Raw genomic sequence first — 20152 nt, 5'->3', positions numbered from 1 at the left:
GACTGGAAGGCGCGGCCCTGCGCACGGGCCTCCGGGACTGGGAGGCGCCCTGGGACGTCCCGGGGGCCGCCAGCCTGGCAAGGGAGGGGGCCCACTCAGGCCTGCCCTCTCTGGCCCCACTCGGGAGCCCGGTCTCAGTGAGGCGAAACGCTTAACATACGTATCTTCAAAACAGCGCGCCGCACACCCTGCCGTGAAGAGCAGGGAGCAGGCTGACCCGCTGAGGGTCCCGGCAGTGCCGCCCACCTTCGGGCCCCGCATGGCACATGGATGGGCAGGAGGGACTCAGAGTCTGGGGCTAGGAGAGGCGACACGCGGTGCGGGGAGCCTCGGGGCTGCCGCTGACACGCTGGGACGGGGAGCTCTTTTCTGGATGAGTGTGGCGCTTTGAGAAGCTGTGAAGGAGCAGACTACTGATGGTCCTGCTCCCCGCTCGCAAGCGGGAGCCCCGAGAACCCAACCCAGAGAGGGCTGAAGGAGAGGACCACCGGGCCCCCCCACCCCTGCCCCGGGCACAGGCCCCGTCAGAGCCTCTTCTGCTTCTGTTGAGTACTGGGATGAGACCCCTCCTTTCTGCCCCAGCTGTCTGGAGTTGGTTTTTCTCACTTCTACCCCAAAAGGTCCTGGCCACCACACTGCCACGCCACTGAGCTCATGCATGGGCAGGCGGTGTCCCCGACAAGCCCTCTGGCCTGGCGCCTGAGCCCAGGACGGGCTCTCCTGCAGAGATGGTGGGGACCCTGCCCCCCGTATTCCCCCACCCTCATGCCCTGTTTGGAAGGAGCTCACTCCCTGAGCCCTCTCAGAGGCACTTTAGGGTCAAGGGTAGGGTTAGGGTCACTTCTGGACCATGATACCCCTGCTCAGGTTTCTTGCTAGCACCCTGCCCCTGTCCCCCTCAGGGTTCTTCCTCCCCTCCTGAGGGTCTGCACCTCCCCACCCGCAGCAGGCTCGCCTCCAGTCCTTGGGCCCCTTGGCTCCCTTTCTGTCCTTTCACCCCCACCTAGCATGGCTCCAATGCCTGTCACCCTGCCGACACCGTCGCCCCCGCCTCCCCGACTGTTTTCACTGTACCCAGCTGGCAAACCCCAGCCATGCACAGTCCTGCCCACCTGCCTCCTCCAGGCCCGTACCACCAGCTGGTGCGGAGTGACACCAGAGCGACGCCGCGGCCCCAGCTGTGCGTGGCTGCTCTCCCCACCGCCCAGCCAGCCGATGTCTGGCCAGCGCTCTTCGCTCTGCAGTTTCCTCAAACCTCTGGTGCCCCCTCCAGTGTCTCAGAGATGACCCCGCTGGCCTCCTTCACAGAGAAAACAGACCTGCGTCACCCCAAGTCTGGCCCTCCCCTCCCCGGCCTCCCCCCGCCCCGCCACAGTTACACAGAAGTTCTGCTCCTCCTGCCCTCTTCCCACCTCGGGCTGTTTGCTTTTGGTGCCCCAGCCTCATCTTTCCCTCTGTAGGATCCTCACCATCAGGATCAAACTCAGTCTTTCCCACCTTAAGACACTCAAGCAAAACCTCACTAGACGCGTCTACGCAGCCAGAGGCCGCCCTGGCTTTTCCTGCCCCATGCAGAACTCTCCAAAGCATTCCTCCACCATCACCAGCGCTCCCGCCTCCTGCGGTTCCCTGGTCTGCTTCTTGTTTGTTTCCATGGCCAAGCAGTGCTCACGTGGCCAGCCTGTCATCCCCAGAAGTGGCCCTGCACTGAGCACCAGTGGGAGAAGCCTGTGGATTTCCCCTGGGGGAGCAGCACATGGACAGTTAAAGACCACAAGTGCCAGGAGCTGCGCCACGCAGGGGCTGTAGGATCACAGGGGTCTCTGCCCCAGTCCGGAGCCATGGGGTGAAATGAGCCCCCAGGATGCGCTCTGAGGCCAGAGAACACCCTGCCCGGGGGCTGTGGGGGAAACAGTACCCCAGGCCTTCGGTGGCAGCAAGTGTTCTGAGAGGAAGAATGCAGACGGACACTGCTGAGGCTTTTCTCCACCTGACGTAGAGACTGGGAATTTTGATTTCTTTTTCCTTTATTTAAAAAAAAGAAAAATTTTGGACTTCTGTGGTGGTGCAGTAGATAAGAATCCACCTGCTACAGCAGGGGACAGAGGTTCGATCCCCGATCTGTGAAGATTCCACATGCAGAGGAGCAACTAAGCCCATGTGCCACAGCTACTGAGCCCGAGTGCTGCAGTGATGAAGCCGCTGAGCCCAGAGCCCATGCTCCGCAACCAGAGAGACCACCGCGAGGAAGAGCCCGCACTCCGCAGCCAGAGAGACCACTGCAAGGAAGAGCCCGTGCACCGCAGGGAAGAGGAGCCTCGGCTGTCTTACCAGAGAAAGCCCGTGTGCGGCCACAAAGACCCGGAGCAACCGAAAGTAATAAGTAAATTGAGAGAAGCTTTTAAAAAATAAGTAAAGTAAATTTAAGAAATTAAGAAAAAAATTTGGGCCACATCACACAGATTGTGGGATCCTAGTTCCCCAACCAGGGATCAAACCCACACCTGGCACTGAAAGCGTGGAGTCTTAAGCACTGGCCCACCAGGAAACACGCTAGTTTTCCTTTGTTGGTGGGTGAGGGATGTGATCACTTGTGTTTTGGAAGGACGATCCTGGCAGCACTGCACACAGCACACTGAGGGGGGCAGGGGGCCTCTGCCTGCCCCCCTCCCACTCCAGGTTCTGTCCTCTCTCTGCACTGTCTGAGGGTGATGCCTACCACGCTTCCGCCTCCCACAGACATGCCAGCTCTGAAACTCCCCAGATGGTGATCCAGTTCTGTCTTCTCTTCAGCCCCTGGCCTGGGACACTGGAGGCCAGCCAGACATTCCTGCCCACAGGTAGGGTAGCTAACCCCTCCCCACTCTCCCCTCGTCTGCCCTCCCACCCCCACTCTGTGTCTCTGTCCCATCCACCCACCCACCGCATCCTTCCTGCCAGCACCAGACCGACCTCCCTGCTGAATCCCACTTTTCTAACATAAATGTGATCACATCACCCACCCTCCTTCCTGTAAAAATAAATAGAAATGAGAATACCTGCTGATGCTTCCCTACCTGCCTCAGGACATAAACCAAGCTGTTTAACATGGCAGGTGGCCACCACTTGTTAATTTATTCATCCAGCTAGTGTTTGTTGAGCTCCCATGGGCTGTGCAGAAGGAGGCAGGGAGAGTGACCAGGACACTTATGATGACCTCACAGAGTGAGCAAGATTGGGGTGGGAAGACAGAAGAGGAAGCACTAACACAGAGATGCACAGGCGATCAAAAATGTCTGTGGGCGTGATGGGATAACTGTCGCTTCTCAGATGGACAAAGGGGTGAGGAACCTTGGCACCAAGTCCATTATCAGCTGACAGTACATCAGCCTTGTGGAGAGCAGTTTGGCTCCACCCATCAACACAAACACAGGCTCACCTTTAGCCAGAATTCCCATGCCTGCAAATATATCCTGTGGGGACACATCCATGAGCTCATGAAGCAGGGTACTTGTGCTTGGAAAGCCTGGAAATCACCTAATTGTCCCCCAGTAAAAGATCAGTGAAGTCACAGAACACCTACTTGTTGGTGTAGGCTCAGTCATAAGAAAGAATCGCAGTCTCTATGTTTGTTGTCATTATTGTTCAGTTGCTAAGTTGTGTCTTTTTGTGACCTCATGGACTGTAACATGCCAGGCTCCTCTGTCACCCACTATCTCCAGGAGTTTGTAAAGGTTCATGTCCATCAAGTCTGTGGTGCTGTGTAAACATCTCATCCTCTGTTGTCCCCTTCTCCTCCTGTCTTCAATCTTTCTCAGCATCAGGGTCTTTTGCAGCGAGTTGCCTCTTCCCATCAGGTAGCCACACTATTGGAGCTTCAGGTGTTTTTGCCCGCATATGGATATGTGTGCATATATAATGCATACACACAGGACACCCCCCCAAAAGAAATGCACATAAAAGAAAGTAAAAAAACAGCACCCATCCTGGCCTGGGAAAGGAATCCACAGTGGGTGGCAATTAAGAGTCCTTACCTATTTAAATTTCTTACAAAAACCATTTAATATTTCAGTAATGGGAGGAAATGTGTGAAAGTCGCTCAGTCGTGTCCGACTCCCTGGACTATATGGTCCACGGAATTCTCCAGGCCAGAATACTGCAGTGGGTAGCCTTTCCCTTCTCCAGGGGATCTTCCCAACCCAGGGATCGAACCCAAGTCTCCCACGTCTCCCACATTGTAGGCGGATTCTTTACCATCGGAGCCACCGGGGGAAACCCAGTGGGAAAGTGGTAGAGTTTTCAGGAATAGAGTTGTTGGGCGCTCTATTGCGGAGGGGTCTCAAAAATCTTCTCTGGCCTGGCCTCCACCTCTCACTGGCTCAGAAATTTAGGGGCGAGCCCCAGGGCGGTGGGCGGGATCAAGCCCCGTGACCACACCCCGCGGCACCCTCTCCTTCACCCTGGACAGCTGGGCAGGCCCTGGGACAGGGTCTCCCACCGGAAAGTGGTGGAGGCGAGACTGGCTCCCGGCGTCCCCGGCCCGCCGCCCCGTCCCCAGAAGCGGCCCTAGTGGGGGCCCAGGTGGGCAGGGGTGGGGAGGGGCGGGCAGGGGTGGGGAGGGCTGGGGCCCCGCCCCGCCCCGCCCCGCCGGCGCGCCCGGCTCCGCCTCCCTGGGGGACTATTTAGTCCGGGAGGTGCTGGGGCTCCGGCCCCAGCAGGACTCTGGGCACAAGGTGACGGAGGAGGCACCCGCACCACCTGCCAGAGACTCGCCCGGCCGCTGCCTAGCGGAGACCCTCGCCAACTAACCCGAGGCGCCCGCGGAAGCCTTGCGGGCCTGGGGCTGCCCCCAACACCTGCCCGGCTCGCCGCCCCCTCCGGCCCCGCCCGCATGGCCGGGCTCCTGGCGGTCACCCTCGGTTGCATCAGCCTCCTCTACCTACAGCTCCCAGGCGCGCTGTTCCTCGGCCTGGCCGGGAGCCGGCCGCCCACGCGACCCAGGTGAGCAGGTCTCAGACCACCCTGGCTGCCTGGGCAGGAAACCAGATGCTCCGGAAGGCCCCACCCCGCCCCACCCCGCCGACGCCCCAGGACCCCGGATTGGGGGAAACCCGCTTCTGCTGCTAAGGCTCACCTGCTAAATCCAGCCCCAGGCCGTGGGCACCCCCCGCAGAGCAGAAGAGTCCTTTTTCTTTGCTTGCCCTTCTAAGGCATGCCCACTACCCCACTGGCAGAGCAGACCCCTCAGAAGGAGAGGTCAGCTGTGGGAGGGGAGGTTAAGGGGATTCCCATACCTGCCCACCTTCCTCCACCCCAAGGGAAGGGCTGAGAGGGCATAAACCTGAGTCCTGAACGGAGTAGCCCAGGGAGGTCAGGCAGCTGCTTGCCCGGCCCTTGAATGGGCTACTGAGATGGCTGAGGGCCAGAACCCCAGCCCTGAGCTCAGTGGGCTTCCCCTGGCCTGCTGGGCCATGGCATGGGGTCTGTGGGCTTCCCCTGGCCTGCTGGGCCATGGCGTGGGGTCTGTGGGCTTCCCCTGGCCGAGCTCCAGCCTGCGGGGTGGGGTGGGCTTCCCCTGGCCGGCTGGCCAGTGGCTTGGGGGCTGTGGGCTTCCCCTGGCCATGCTCCAGGCTGTTGGAAAGCTGTGGGCTTCCCTGGAAGGCTGGACCACTGGGTTTACTTCCTCCATCTCCCTGTGCAGGGAGCCCCCAGCCCGGACGCCTGCCAGTGGCTCACAGCCTCAGCACCCTGCAGCCCTTCCTGCGGTCTGGAAGCTGCACCAGGCCCTCCAGCCCAAGAAGAGTGTCAGCCTGGTCCCTGCCAGGGGTCAGGCTCTCCGCAATGGCCTCCGCCGACACTTGGGTACCCGCAGGCCGAGAGCCCAGCTCCTGCGTGTGGGCTGTGCTCTGGGTACCTGCCAGGTGCAGAACCTCAGCCACCGCCTGTGGCAGCTCGTCGGTTCGGCCGGCCCCCGGGCCTCAGCCCCCGTGGACCCCAGCAGTCCCCACAGCTACGGCTGAGCCGGGGGGCAGGCCTGTCCCAGCTGGGATGCTGCACCCCAGCCCCAGGGCGGCAGCTGAGCCCCCAGCCCAGAGTGCCTGCAGAGAGAAGCCCCTAGAAGGGCAGTGCAGGCACCAGCGAACACCCCTGCCCCACTCTCTCCCGCCATGTTCTGCAGCAACCAGCCTCCAATCGCTGTGGACATAGAGGCCCACGTGGGGGCCCAGCGGAGCCTGATCACCCAGGGGCTCTGCACCGAGAGAGGGTAACACTTGCGGGACGGGGCTGAGAGGAGGCGGTTGGCAACATTAGATGCCAGAACGGGGCGCAGAGGAGAGGGTCTGCCCAAGGACGTGGGGCAGACGTCAGGGACCTGAGCACCCCGGGCCTCCTCTGGGCTGTGGGAGAGAGGGATTCTGGGTTGGCCACTAGTCCTGACATAGTAGGGTTAGGGCTGGGCTGCTCCAGTTGGGTCCAGGGTAGCAACAGAGACCTCTGCCTGCACCCCCTGAGGGCAGCTGCGGAGAGGGTGGAGGGGTCCTGGAGCTAGGCAGAGCACCCTTCCCACCCCCCAGGGCAGGGTGGGAGAGGGGTGGGGGTGGCATTTCTCCCAGCCCAAATCTCGCAGTTAAGGCAGAACCTTAGCTCAAGGTGCGTAGGGGTGGCTGACCAAGGGTCAGGGCTCCGCAGGGGCTCCCTGGGCCTCCCCTGCCCGGCGCGGGGACCCAGCGGGTCCAGGTGTGGGGACAAGCGGAGGCTGGGGGAGGAGACTGGCCTGGTTATCAATGGACAAGTCAGCCAGAGGTGGAGTCTGCAGTGGGCGGGGTGGCAGCTGGGGGAGGAGTTACACGCTGGGAGCCAGCGCCTCCTGTCCTGGCACCCAGGTCTCACGGGGTTCAGAAGGGCGATTTCCCTTATTCAGCAGACGTTTTGTGCAGCACTTAATTTGTTGACGTTTGCTGTGTCACCCTTTCGGCCACCGAATGAGGGGAGCACCACCTTTACCCCAACTCCCAGCCAGAGAGCAGGGCCGGGCCTGCAGGCACCACAGTGCCCACCCACAGATCCTGAGCTGCGGACCCCATGGGTGGGGCTCTCCCACCCTCGTGCTCACTCCTCTGGCTCCTGGCTCCCCCGCCTCCACCGGGCCACAGGAGGTCAGCCCAGGCTGGTCCCTGCCCGGTAGGGGGATGGACGGAGGGTGGCCGCAGCAGCTTGGATGCCGTGCGGAGGCTGGAATAGGTGCTTGCCGGGGCTGGAGAGGCCTGTGGTCACTGAGGGGTGTCGGAAGAGTGGGTGGGGAGGGCAGGCCGTGAGGGCTAGAGGGGCTCCGGGATGAAGAAGAGGAGGCCCCAGGAAGGCTGGGTTGGGGAGTCAGGAGCTCAGCTGGGCAAAACCTCCTGCGGCCCCGGCCCTGGGGCAAAGTCCCCGCGGTTCGGTGCTGGATGTTCGCCTCCAGGAACACAGCCTCACACAGCGCCTCCACGAGGCAACCCTGCCTGCCCTCCGGCCCCCAGGCTCATTGAGCCTTGGGCCGTTTTCCTTGGGTCACCTGTCACGGTCACAGCATCACACTGGTGTCCACATGGCCTCCAAGCTCCAGGCCATGTCCCGGCCGCCTGTCCGACAGCCTGCTTGGAGACCTGGGGGATGCCTGCCGGGACCCCACCGGGACCCCACCCACCCCCCTCCCGCTGCTCCTGGCCAGAGCCTCTCGGTCCTCCTCCCGTCTCCCGCCCTCATCTAGACCCGCTGGCCGGCACTTTGTTCCTTCCCTCGGTTCCGGCCACCAACCTGCTTTGGGGTGATGGGTCCAGCCTCCCCACTGGCATCCCCTCTCCATCCCTGAAGCAAATATCTGCGGAGCACTTGTAGAAACAGCGAATGAAACATCAGCCCCCCACCCAGAGACGGACACGTCCGTGGGAGGCAGCGGAGGAAACCGACCTCAGGAGCACAGAGAGTGAGCGATGCCCGGCTTGCGGAGTGCCGGAGGCGCTGCGGCTTGCGGGGCTGAGAGCACTCTGCCGTTGTCAACGGGGGCCAAGCACCCCCAGCTGACTCTCAGGACGGCAGGAGGAGCCGCGTGGAGAACACCTGGCCCACTGCCCTCTCCTGGCCCAGACTGCACCCTGACCTCAGCCTCTTTCCGATGACACCATCGTCAGCTCCAGGCTGTGTGGTCCTGCTGTGTCTCCACCGCCGAGCCTGGCTCTCGCGTGACCCGGGCCGTGAGTTCATCTCTGCCCTGACTGGAGATGGAGCCTCAGCCCCAGGGCCTGAGAAGATCCCTCTGAGATCTCTGAGCCTCTCTGAGCCATGAGCCTCGCCCAGTATTAGCAAGAATCCCACCCTGGACAGAATCCTGTCAAGTTTAGCAAGGCTACCCCCACCCCTGATTCTCCTCTGGGAATTTCCCCTCGGCCCCTGCCCAGTCCCCCACCCCCACCCCAGGGCTGTGAAACTCCAGCTGACCTTGCTGTGTTCCAACGGAGCATCTGAACATCTCTCCCATCTCGCAATCAAGAATAAAGTCTTCCATCCCTTCTGAACGAGTGTCAAAGGGCACTTCCCTGGAGCTCCCACGGTTAAGGACCCTGACGGAGAACCAAGATCCCATGGCCATCGAGCACCTAGCAACTAACACCTAGCACCCAGCCCTGCAGCCGAGACCCCGCTCGGCCAAATAAAGAGATATTCTTTAAAAAAATGTCAAAAACGTCAAAATATTTTTCTGAAATAAGCCCCACCCTGCCCCAATCCCAGGTGCCTGGGGAAGATAGGGAGCTGGGAGGGGCAGCGTCCTGGAGGAGTTTAAAGCTCCTGGCAGCGGTGGGAGTCTGGCGACACAGCCGCCTCAACCTTCCGGGCAGGTCAGTTGCTGCAGGGACGTGGAGGTTGGCTGGGGGCGGGGTGGGGGGGGGGGAGTGCTATGCTGACACATTAACTCTCAGAGGCCAGCAGGAGGGTGGATGGTCACTCATTACCGAGGGCCAAGGCCAAGGGGCTGGGTGGTGTCCGGTCACTTATGTAACCTGTGGGCATATATACGGGCACGTGGGCCCGTGGAGCTCTGCCCCTCTCAGGATGAAAGTGGCTGCGGTGAGTACCCCCGGCCCACGCAGACTGCATGCTCAGGGAAAGCGGGGCAGCCCCATGCCCACGCCCGGAGGGTTTCTGCTGGCCCACTCTTCGGGGTCAAAGGGCTCCCTCCCGGCCGTGGTCTATCTGGGGCAAAGGTCACGGGCCCAAACGCTGGGCTCCCTGCGGACCCGCGTCCTGAGAAGGAGACTCCGGGTGCGGGTGCTGTGTGGCCGCGGCCAAGCATCACCCTTGGAGCAGACATCCCCAGCATCCGCTCAGCAGATAAGGACTCAGGGCCGGAAGTCTTGACTCGGGCTCACCGAGGCCACGCGCCGGTGCCCTGGGGTGCCCACTGCCTCTCTGCCGCTCCACATCCAACAGTCCTGGCCCCCATGGGGTGTCCTCCCTTCCTCATGGAGCTGGCATCCTGGTGAAATGGATTCACCACCACCCCCACCCTACCAGGACCCAGACCCTTCGCTGGTTTCCCAGCCTGATATGGACCCAGAAGCAGCCAAAGACAAGGACAATTTCCGAAACTACACGGTGAGGACTGCTCCCCCATCGGCCCCCGCCTCTCCTGCCCTGTCCCCTTGCACAGCTCCAGGGGCCACCCTGGGGCCACCCTGACCACACCTTGGGGCCTGGGAGAGGCAGGCAGTGGCCCCCTGGGTGTGAAGGGCAGGGGGTGGCGAGCTGCCTGGCTGACCCTCCGGCTTGCAGTCCGGCCCGCTCCTGGACCGTGTCTTTGCCACCTACAAGCTTATGCACACATGGCAGACCGTGGACTTCGTCAGGAGGAAGGTAGGTGGCCAACTCCTAACCCAAGCTCCCAAGGGCTGGCCCTGGGACCACACTGACCTTTCCCTTCTGGCCCAGCATGCCCAGTTTGGGGGCTTCTCCTATAAGAGGATGACTGTCATGGAGGCTGTGGACATGCTGGACGGACTGGTGGACGAGTCGGACCCCGACGTGGACTTCCCCAACTCCTTCCATGCCTTCCAGACAGCCGAGGGCATCCGGAAGGCCCATCCGGACAAGGGTGTGCTCCCCACTTGCTCTGACGGGTGCTGGGGAAGCGGGGGGTTGTCTGGCCCTCTCCCAGTAGGCCCTGCATCCCCCCCACAGCCCCAGGACTGTGCCTCTGCCCCGGCCCCTGCACCCTTCTAGCCTGCACTGTCCCTCCCTCTCCTCCAGACTGGTTCCACCTCGTTGGGCTCCTGCACGACCTGGGGAAGGTCCTGGCTCTGGCAGGGGAGCCCCAGGTGAGGAGAGGGGTGGAGGGCAGTCAGCAGGGCAGGGCCGGGGCAGCCTCCACTCCAGGCTCTGGACACCCACTTGGGGGGCAGGCCAGTCACGCCCACCCACGGCTGCCCGTCGGTCTGTCCCCAGTGGGCAGTGGTAGGAGACACCTTCCCAGTTGGCTGCCGTCCCCAGGCCTCTGTGGTCTTCCGTGACTGCACCTTCCAGGACAACCCTGACCTCCAGGACCCCCTGTACAGGTGCGGCTCCCTTGCCCTCCCTCGTCGAGGTCCTCTCCGCTCCTCCCCCTTCCGGGGTCCTGCTCCTGAGCCCCTCACCTTCCGTCCCCCTCTGCAGCACGGAGCTTGGCATGTACCAGCCTCACTGTGGGCTCGAGAACGTCCTCATGTCCTGGGGCCATGATGGTGAGGCCGGTCGGTTGGGGGGACGGCGGGGACCACTCTGGGGCTGCCCCTCTGGATGCCCGCCCAGAGGTGGTGACCCGCCCTCTCCCACAGAGTACATGTACCGGATGATGAAGTTCAACAAATTCGCCCTCCCACCGGAGGTAGGAGGGGGTGGGGACTGAGCCAAGGTCAAGCCCTGCTCCACCCGCCCCGCCCGCCGCCCCCGGCCCGGAGCCTGAGGCCTGGCTACCTGCAGGCCTTCTACATCATCCGGTTCCACTCCTTCTACCCTTGGCACAAGTTCGGTGACTACCAGCAGCTGTGCAACGAGCAGGACCTGGCCATGCTGCCCTGGGTGCAGGAGTTCAAGTACGGCCACGGGCACGGTCACGCCTGGGGGGTGGGGTGACGGGCACGCCTGGGGGGTGGGGTGACTCGCATGGTCACGGCCACGGTCATGGGCGCGCCTGGGGGGTGGGGTGACTCGGGGGGCTTCACGGGCCACCGTCCCTGTGCTGCAGCAAGTTCGACCTCTACACCAAGAGCTCCAGCCTGCCAGACGTAGCCGCGCTGCGGCCCTACTACCAGGGGCTCGTTGACAAGTACTGTCCTGGCGTCCTGCGCTGGTGACCGCCGGCCCACCCCCTCACCCGCCGGGTGCCCGGGGCGCAGCCCTTCCAGGGGGGCCGCACGGGCCCACCTGCCCTCCCTGCCGGTTGGCAATAAAGACCCCGAAGCGCCTTGTGATTCTGACCTGCGTCTTGTGGCGGGGCACTCACTGGGGTGCCGGTCTGGGGGTGGGGTACCCCTGCTCTGGGTCAGTCTCCCTAAAGAAAACAAACAAAAACATCTGCTAGCTGGAACACACGACAGGAAACACCGTGGTAAACACACAGACTGACTGTGACGAACACGACCCATGAGGACACCCCCAGATGCAGCCCTCTCCTTGGTCAAGTGTGCCCCCCTCACACGGCGGCGCTGCGGAAAGCTGCTCATTTGTCTGGGGACTTCCTGTCAGGATTTTGCTGATTACACCCTCTTGGGATCTTTTCATGTTTTCCTCAGTAGTTCTTGCTAACTGATAACTGAGCGCAGAGGCTGAATCAGATTCAAATTTGACTTAGGGGCCAGAGTGCTCTAGAGGTGGGGGCTTTCGGAGAACACCGCTGTCCTCAGCGTGGTCCGCTGGCCGCTAGGTGGTCTCGGGTCTGAGAATGCCCTCCACCGGAGGGAGAGAGACTTACCCGGGGACCAGCCAGCTCGCCACCCTGTTTGGTCACTGTCTGTGCAGGAAGGGGAGGCACATGCTCCCACCGCTCTCTTAGTTTAATCAGTTTGTAAGAGCTGGTTCCGTAGCACCCTTCGAACACAATCAAGTTGTCTGTTGTGTATCAAGGACACACAGATTCAGCGGATTTGTGCTTCCATGAGTTGTCATCCTTCCTGGTGCTCAGACAAGGCTGGGGAGGGGCTTTGCGGTGGGCTCCTGGGTCCTCCGGACCATCAAAATTGGTCTCTGGGATGGGATGTCTTGCCATCTGGTGTAACAGGATGCCCAGACTCTGTTCATTTCCAGTGTATGCTGTAACAAGCTACCATAAACTTGGTGACTTGTTGAAAACAACAGAAACTTATTCTCTCACGCCGGGGAAGGCAGAAGTCTGGGATCACTGTGTCAGCCGTGCCTCCTCCAGGGCATCCACTCCCAGGTGGCGGCCAGCACCCCCGGCTTTGCCTTCACGCTGCTGCCTCTCCGTGTCCCGCTCCGTCCCTCTCTATAAAGGCACTTGTGACGGCACTCAGTGCCCACCCAGATGATCCAGGGTGACCTCCTCATCTCAAGGTCTGTGATTATATCCACAAGGTGCTTTTTCCAAGTGAGGCTATGCTCACACGTTTCAGAGGTCGGATGTAGACAACTTTGCTGGCCATTTCCAGCTCCCCGCAGGGGCTGATGTGGATATGGAACTGGCCCTTTCTCCAAGGAACTTTGGGAGTGGGAAGTGGTATTTCAAATGCACGTGCTGGGGGCTGAAGACCCAATCATTTCTTGAACGTCCACGGGTTGTGACCGTGGAGGTGGCACTGCCCACTGCCTCCCTGCCCTTCTGCCCAGTGAGACCCTCTTGTCCTGCTCGCACCCAGCCCTGCGGTGCCCTGGCAGCAGGAGGGGTCAAGTGTGACCAGAGGCTTTGCCTGGGACTTCCCTGGGTGCCCGGTGGTTGCAGGAGATGGGGTTTGGATCCCTGGTTGGGGACCACATGCCGCAGAGCAACTAAACCGGTACACTCTGGAGCCTGTGAGCTGAGCTGCTACTATAGAGTCCATGTGCCTTAATTAAAGATCAAGGCATGATTCAAAGGAGATCCTGCGTGCAGCCAAATAAATAGTAAAATGCATGTATGTACATACACATACTTTTTTTTTCATTTATTTTTATTAGTTGGAGGCTAATTACAATATTGTAGTGGTTTTTGCCATACATTGACATGAATCAGCCATGGATTTACATGTGCTCCCCATCCCGATCCCCTCTCCCGCCTCCCTCTCCATCCCATCCCTCTGGGTCTTCCCAGTGCACCAGCCCTGAGCAGCTGTCTCAAGCATCCAACCTGGGCTGGTGATCTGTTTCACCCTTGATAGTATACTTGTTTCAATGCTGTTCTCTCTGAACATCCCACCCTCGCCTTCTCCCGCAGAGTCCCAAAGTCTGTTGTGTACATCTGTGTCTCTTTTTCTGTTTTGCATATAGGGTTATCGTTACCATCTTTTTAAATTCCATATATATGCGTTAGTATACTGTAATGGTCTTTATCTTTCTGGCTTACTTCACTCTGTATAATGGGCTGCAGTTTCATCCATCTCATTAGAACTGATTCAAATGAATTCTTTTTAATGGCTGAGTAATATTCCATAGTGTATATGTACCACAGCTTCCTTATCCATTCGTCTGCTGATGGGCATCTAGGTTGCTTCCATGTCCTGGCTATTATAAACAGTGCTGCGATGAACATCGGGGTACACGTGTCTCTTTCAAATCTGGTTTCCTCGGTGTGTATGCCCAGGAGTGGGATTGCTGGGTCATATGGCAGTTCTAGTTCCAGTTTTTTAAGGAATCTCCACACTGTTCTCCATAGTGGCTGTACTAGTTTGCATTCCCACCAACAGTGTAAGAGGGTTCCCTTTTCTCCACACTCTCTAGATCTCTAGACTTTTGGATAGCAGCCATTCTGACTGGCGTGAGATGGTACCTCATTGAGGTTTTGATTTGCATTTCTCTGATAATGAGTGATGTTGAGCATCTTTTCATGTGTTTGTTAGTCATCTGTATGTCTTCTTTGGAGAAATGTCTGTTTAGATCTTTGGCCCATTTTACACATACATTTAAAAAGAGGCTCTGCCCAAGCTCTTCCCCACTCACTCCTTCTGGAGCACTCTTCTGGTGCCTCCTCTCCTCCTGGAGCACTCCTGCTTGCTCTGGGCCCCCTTGCACCATCCTCAGGCCCCCTTGCCAGCTGCGCCCCCCACCCCCAGACTTTGAACTCAGGCAGGGCAGGTGCAGGGCGCCGAGGGGGTCCTTTCCCTACAGTGGCTTGTGAGGTGCAGGGGCCTCTGGAGGGGGCAGGCCAAGGGCTCTGAACCTGGACTGCATGTGGGTGACGGGGCCTCTCTGCCTTCTTGAGAGTGGGGAGGAGGCAGGTCTCCAAGGAGCCTGGGGTTGGGGGGATGCTAGACTGACTGTCTCTCTGTGCTCAAAGTCATCACCCAAGGGGTGCCTCCACAGTGAACGGCAGGAGTGGCCACCTTCTCCTCTGACCCCAGGTCCCCACGCCTCTCTGTGGCCCTGCAGACTGTAACCTGGCCATCTCCAAACAGGCCCCAGGGTTGGGAAGAGGGCCAGGGATCTCATGTTCCAGTCTACTCGGCATTGCTGGTCTTGCTGGGGGCCTCAGGGCACTGGGCAGCTGAGGAGCCCGCAGAGGCAAGGCTTGGCTCTACCTCCAGATTGCACTGGCCAGGCGCCTCTGCCCGTGGGCCTCTCCAGGCAAGAACACAGGAATGGGCTACCATTTCCTCCTCCAGGGGATCTTCCCGACCTAGGGATTGAACCCAAGTCTTCTGCATTCTCCTCCTGCATTGCAGGCAGATTATTTACTGCTGAGCCATTGAACTTCTCTTTAAACGAGCCGGTTTCTTCTAAGAGAGTGGTTGCAAGTAAGAGTCTTAGAGGAATCTAGAATTTGTTATCGGGCCTGTTTGGGGTTGAAAGTTGGGAACGCCTGCTGGTAATGGAAACCTGGTGGTTCGTGGCCTACAGGAGCAGGGCAGATAATCACGGCCTTAGTTACTCTGGCCAGCCCTCGGGGATGGTGAGCAGGTGCTAGAGGAAGGCCGCTGCCTCTACAGGCACTGATGGCCTAAAACAGGACAGCGATGAGTCCAGCTCCCTAAACCCAGGACCGAGCCTGGACTGGAAGAGAGCATTCCGTGACTTGCTGGACTCTGCGACGTGCCCAGACTCTGTGACTTGCCCAGACCGTGGCCCTAAGGGCATGGTTGGCAGCTGCCCAGCTGCCCTGGAGACTCTGGGCTGTTGGGGACCATGAGGTTACTGCTGCTTTCACCCAGAGAGGTCACTTCCTTAAAAGGTCAGTTTTACTCAAGAAGGTCTTTTTTTTTTTTTGCCACGCTGCATGTTTTGTGGGATCTTAGTTCTCCATCCAGGGATCGAACCTGCACCCCCTGCAGTGGAAGCACAAAGTCTTAACCTCTAAGCTCCCATTCAAATAATATTAATAAGTAAATATTTAAAGAATTTCGTAATTTCCAATGGTAAATACTGACAGATACAACACTCATAAACAAAAGCTTTTTGGGGTTCTCAATAGCTTTTAAGAACATGAGACCAGATGACCTGGTGACTTCCTCTGGCAGAAACCACAAAGCTGCCTCTGTGGGCTCCCTCAGGTACAAAGTGAAGGCCCTGCCGTCAGTACGGCTGCCCCAGAGCCCACGGCGTGCCCCTCCCCGAGGAGTCGTTGGCCGCCCCCATGGGCACCGCCCGTGATGACAGCAGCCATCTGTCACCACCAGGCCCTTGTGCGCCTGGACTTGCTACCCTGTCCCGCGCCTCCTCCGGCACCGTCATCCACTAACTCGCCTGTCACAGCCTCTAACCGAGGCCAGAATGAGGAGGCTGGAGCCTGCAGGCCCCCAGACGCCCCCACGACCCCAAATCGATCATCTGACGGGATGACAGTACTACCAGTCGGAGACCCAGCTGCAGTGCTGGCTTGGATGGGGGATGTGGTTGCCGAGGAAGCAGGGCTTCTCCCCAGAGGCACGGCAACGCTTCCTCCGAGCCGGGCAAGGCTTGCTGTGCCACAGGGACGGGGTGGCTGGCGCTCGGCTGAGGGGCCAGGAGGGCCTGGAGAGGAGCTGGCTCCGTGGAAGATGGCAATGCCCTCGCAGATGGGCCGAGGGCTCACAGGCCTCGGCGAGCCTGGGGAGCATGCCATGGCGAGCGTGGGGAGGCCCTACCAGCCTCGCTCATGACTGTAGCAGGAACAAACACAACCTGTACTTTTCCTTGCTGTTCTGCAGACATCTTTGCGTCACTAAATTCACTGTTCAGTGTGTGAGACGCAGAGTTTTGAGCAGGGACTGTGCTGAGCTCAGGGGTGGGTGTCCAGCTGCAGCCTGGAGGTGATGCGCCTGCAGGAGAGGACCAGCTGTGGGTGCCTCCACCTGCTGTGAGCAAGTGGTTCCGAGTGAGATGTACCATGGCTGCCTCGTATCAGTGGGATGTTGTGTGGGTGCAGAGGCAGCATGAATCAGGCAGATGGATTCATCAGGGGCCCGGGCACCAAGGAGGCGGTGTGGGAGCACCTCCACTGTGAGAAGGGCCTGCCTCTCCAGGAGTCTGGGTGGGGCTGGGGCAGCTCCTCCCCGCCCACCTCTCCTTTTGGAAGCCAAGAGGGGGAGAAAAATCGGTGCTTGCCCAGCAGCCCTGGGACCCACGTTTTGGCCACACTAGATTCTGCATTTGAAGCTGGAGGTCAGTCTGGGGTCCAGGCACTGGGCGTCCTAACCAGGCCAGGCTGCGGCGGGGTTTTGCCCTTGGTCAATCTTAGCAAGTTTACTGTTGGTACAGGGGCATTCAAGAGAATGACTGGCTCACTGCACTTGTATGTTTAGTCACTTACAAGTGTTTTTGGATCTTGGGAAGATTGTGTTAGGTCAGATGACTGAACAGTTAAAGAACAAATTAAATTTGTAAAGCAGTTAAGTATATTAGGCATTTAAAATTTATAAATGGAACCTTCAGAATGACTGCTAAAACCTGCTGATGTAAATAGAAGAGGGAAAATGAAAATACATGGCTGGGACAGCGTCACTCAGAAAACACAGTTTACCCTCGAACGGCTTAGATCGGAACAGGCCCACTTATATGTGGATTTTAGTTCACTAAATACGTATTACAGTACTACACGACCCTTCATAGGTTGAATCTGTGGATGCAGAACCTCAGATATGGAGTGCAAACTCTAAGGCTAGACTGCATTTTTGACTGGTTAGGATCAATGTCTCTAACCTCGGCATTGCTGAAGGGTCAACTGTACAACCAAACTGATCTACAGATTCCAGGCAATCTTTATGAAAATTCCAATGGCATTCATTTTCAGAAAAAAAAAAAAATCTATTCTAAAATCTCAAGGAAAAAAAAAAATCTCAAGGGATCCCAAATAGCGAAAAAATCTTGAAAAAGAAGAATAAAGCTGAAGGACTCATCCTTCCCAATTTCAAAACTCACTATAAAGCTGTAACAATCCAATCAGTGTTAAGTACTTCCCTGGCAGTCCAATGGTTAAGATTCCCTGTTTCCACTGCCAGGGGCATGGGTTCAATCCCTGGTTGAGGAACTAAAATCCTGCAGGTTACTCACTGTGACCAAAAAAAAAAAAAAAAAAAAAAAGGGCAAAGGACTTGGATAGACAGTTCTGCAAACAGGACATACAAATGTCAATAAGCACATGAAAATATGCGCAACGTCATTAGCCACACACACGACTGAGTGACTTCACTTTCCCTTCCATTAGCCAGTAGTAGTAGTAGAAGTGTCAGTTGCTCAGTTGTGTCTGATGTAGCCCACCAGGCTCCTCTGTCCATGGGATTCTCTAGGCAGGAATACTGGAGCAGGTGCTCGCTTCGGCAGCACATATACTAAAATTGGAACGATGCAGAGATCAGCACGGCTCCTGCGCAAGGGTGACACGCAAATTCGTGAAGCGTTCCATATTTTTATGGAAGCAACCTAGATGCCCATCAGCAGATGAATGGATAAGGAAGCTGTGGTACATATACACTATGGAATATTACTCAGCCATTAAAAAGAATTCATTTGAATCAGTTCTAATGAGATGGATGAAACAGCAGCCCATTATACAGAGTGACGTAAGCCGGAAAGATAAAGATCAATACGGTATACTAACGCATATATATGGAATTTAAAAAGATGGTAACGATAACCCTATATGCAAAACAGAAAAAGAGACACAGATGTACACAACAGACTTTGGGACTCTGCGGGAGAAGGCGAGGGTGGGATGTTCAGAGAGAACAGCATTGAAACAAGTATACTATCAAGGGTGAAACAGACCACCAGCCCAGGTTGGATGCTTGAGACAGCTGCTCAGGGCTGGTGCACTGGGAAGACCCAGAGGGATGGGATGGAGAGGGAGGCGGGAGAGGGGATCGGGATGGGGAGCACATGTAAATCCATGGCTGATTCATGTCAATGTATGGCAAAAACCACTACAATGTTGTAAACTAATTAGCCTCCAACGAACAAAAATAAATGGAAAAAATATATAAAAAATAAATAAAAACTCTCTTAGTAGACCAAAAAAAAAAAAAAGAAAAGAAGTAAATGCTATACTTATACATAAGACTATCCTATACTGGTATGAGCTCTTTGATTTGTTGTATGGAATATGATATGAAATATTTAATAAAAGTAGTTTCAGTTTAATTAAAAAAAAAAAAAAGAATACTGGAGGGGGTAGCCATTCCCTTCTCCAAGGGATCTTCCAAACCAAGGGATTGAACCCTGGTCTTCTGCATTGCAGATAGATTCTTTACCATCTGAGCCTAATAGGGAAGCCCTATTAGGCAAAAGCAAAGATCCTCTGGGGAAAAAAATGGCAACCCATTCCAGTATTCTTGCCTGGAAAATCCCATGGATGGAGAAGCCTGGCAGGCTACAGTCCACAGGGTCGCAGAGAGTTGGACATGACTGAGTGACTTCACTTTTCTTATGCAAATTAAAATCACAGTGAGATAGTATTTGCATTTCTTACCCACGAGGATGGCTTTTATTAAAGAAGGGAAAAAAACTAAGCATTAGTGACGATGTGAAGGAACTGGAACTCTGGTACATTGCTGGAGGAAATGTAAAATTTACAAGGTGCAGCTTCTGTGATAAAAGTCTGGTGGTTCCTCAAAATGTGAACCCTCACGTGTTTCTGCAACTCCATTTCCAGGTATACACCCTAAGGACTGAAAGCAGGGACTCACACAGATGTTTGTGCACTCATGCTCACAGCAACATTACTCACAACAGCCAAAATGTGAGATCAACACAAAATGTTTACTGATGGGTCAACGGATAAACAGAATGTGGCATAAACACACAATGGCATATTATTCAGCCACAAAAAGGAATGTCATTCTGCCACAGGCTACTATATGGATATGTCTTGAAAATACTATGCTAAGTGAAAGAAGCCAGACACGTAAGGGTATAAACTGTATGATTCTATTTACGTGATGTTCCAGAATAGATAACTCCATGAAGACAAAACGTGGTCCACTGGAGAAGCGAATGGCAAACCACTTCAGAATTCTTGCCTTGAGAACCCAATGAACAGTATGAAAAGGCAAAAAGATATGACACTGAAAGATTAACTCCCCAGGTCAGTAGGTGCCCAATATGCTACTGGAGAAGAATGGAGAAATAACTCCAGAAAGAATGAAAGGCTGAGCCAGAGCAAAAACAATGCCCGGCTGTGGGTGTGACTGGTGATGGAAGTGAAGACCAATGCTGTAGAGAACAATGCTGCATAGGAACCTGGAATGTTAGGTCCATAAATCAAGGTAAATTAGAAGTGGTCAAACAGGAGATGTAAAGAGTGAACACTGACATTTTAGGACTCAGTGAACTAAAATGGACCGGAACGGGCAAATTTAATTCAGATGACCATTATATTTACTACTGTGGGCAAGAATCCCTTAGAAGAATTGGAATAGCCCTCATACTCAACAACAAAAGAGTCCAAAATGCAGTACTTGGGTGCAATCTCAAAAACGACAGAATGATCTGTTTGTTTCCAAGGCAAACCATTCAGTATCACAGTAATTCAAGTCTATGCCCCAAC

At 56.8% G+C, this 20152-nt stretch overlaps 2 protein-coding genes and 1 non-coding gene across 3 annotated transcripts; all 3 read left to right on the top strand.

Annotated features, from left to right (window-relative positions):
• The first annotated feature begins 4026 nt into the window (after positions 1 to 4026).
• ADM2 (adrenomedullin 2) lies at positions 4027 to 8832 on the top strand. Its single transcript, XM_043441435.1, has 2 exons — positions 4027 to 4980; positions 5681 to 8832. Exons 1-2 carry the CDS (start codon positions 4871 to 4873, stop codon positions 5997 to 5999), a joined length of 429 nt encoding a protein of 142 aa, XP_043297370.1. The 5' UTR covers positions 4027 to 4870; the 3' UTR covers positions 6000 to 8832.
• A 187-nt stretch (positions 8833 to 9019) lies between these two features.
• MIOX (myo-inositol oxygenase) lies at positions 9020 to 11452 on the top strand. Its single transcript, XM_043441434.1, has 10 exons — positions 9020 to 9081; positions 9529 to 9609; positions 9787 to 9867; positions 9943 to 10105; positions 10261 to 10328; positions 10456 to 10565; positions 10663 to 10730; positions 10824 to 10873; positions 10969 to 11081; positions 11234 to 11452. Exons 1-10 carry the CDS (start codon positions 9067 to 9069, stop codon positions 11340 to 11342), a joined length of 858 nt encoding a protein of 285 aa, XP_043297369.1. The 5' UTR covers positions 9020 to 9066; the 3' UTR covers positions 11343 to 11452.
• A 6463-nt stretch (positions 11453 to 17915) lies between these two features.
• Positions 17916 to 18019, top strand: LOC122424098. Its single transcript, XR_006264298.1, has one exon. It is a non-coding gene; the product is annotated as a U6 spliceosomal RNA (small nuclear RNA).
• The last annotated feature ends 2133 nt before the right edge of the window (positions 18020 to 20152 follow it).

The sequence above is a fragment of the Cervus canadensis genome, chromosome 21, assembly GCF_019320065.1.
Source record: "Cervus canadensis isolate Bull #8, Minnesota chromosome 21, ASM1932006v1, whole genome shotgun sequence".
NCBI classification, from domain to species: Eukaryota; Metazoa; Chordata; class Mammalia; order Artiodactyla; family Cervidae; genus Cervus; species Cervus canadensis.
Note: the sequence above shows the minus strand (reverse complement) of the source record. Positions and strands in the feature narration are given on the sequence as shown.

Excerpts from the sequence above, each read along its gene's own strand:
- ADM2 (XM_043441435.1), top strand. The coding sequence starts at position 4,871 with ATGGCCGGGCTCCTGGCGGTCACCCTCGGTTGCATCAGCCTCCTCTAC. Across the intron at positions 4,981-5,680 it reads CGGCCGCCCACGCGACCCAG|GGAGCCCCCAGCCCGGACGC; the intron begins GTGAGCAGGTCT and ends CTCCCTGTGCAG.
- MIOX (XM_043441434.1), top strand. Across the intron at positions 9,610-9,786 it reads ACAATTTCCGAAACTACACG|TCCGGCCCGCTCCTGGACCG; the intron begins GTGAGGACTGCT and ends TCCGGCTTGCAG. Across the intron at positions 10,566-10,662 it reads CTCCAGGACCCCCTGTACAG|CACGGAGCTTGGCATGTACC; the intron begins GTGCGGCTCCCT and ends CCCCCTCTGCAG.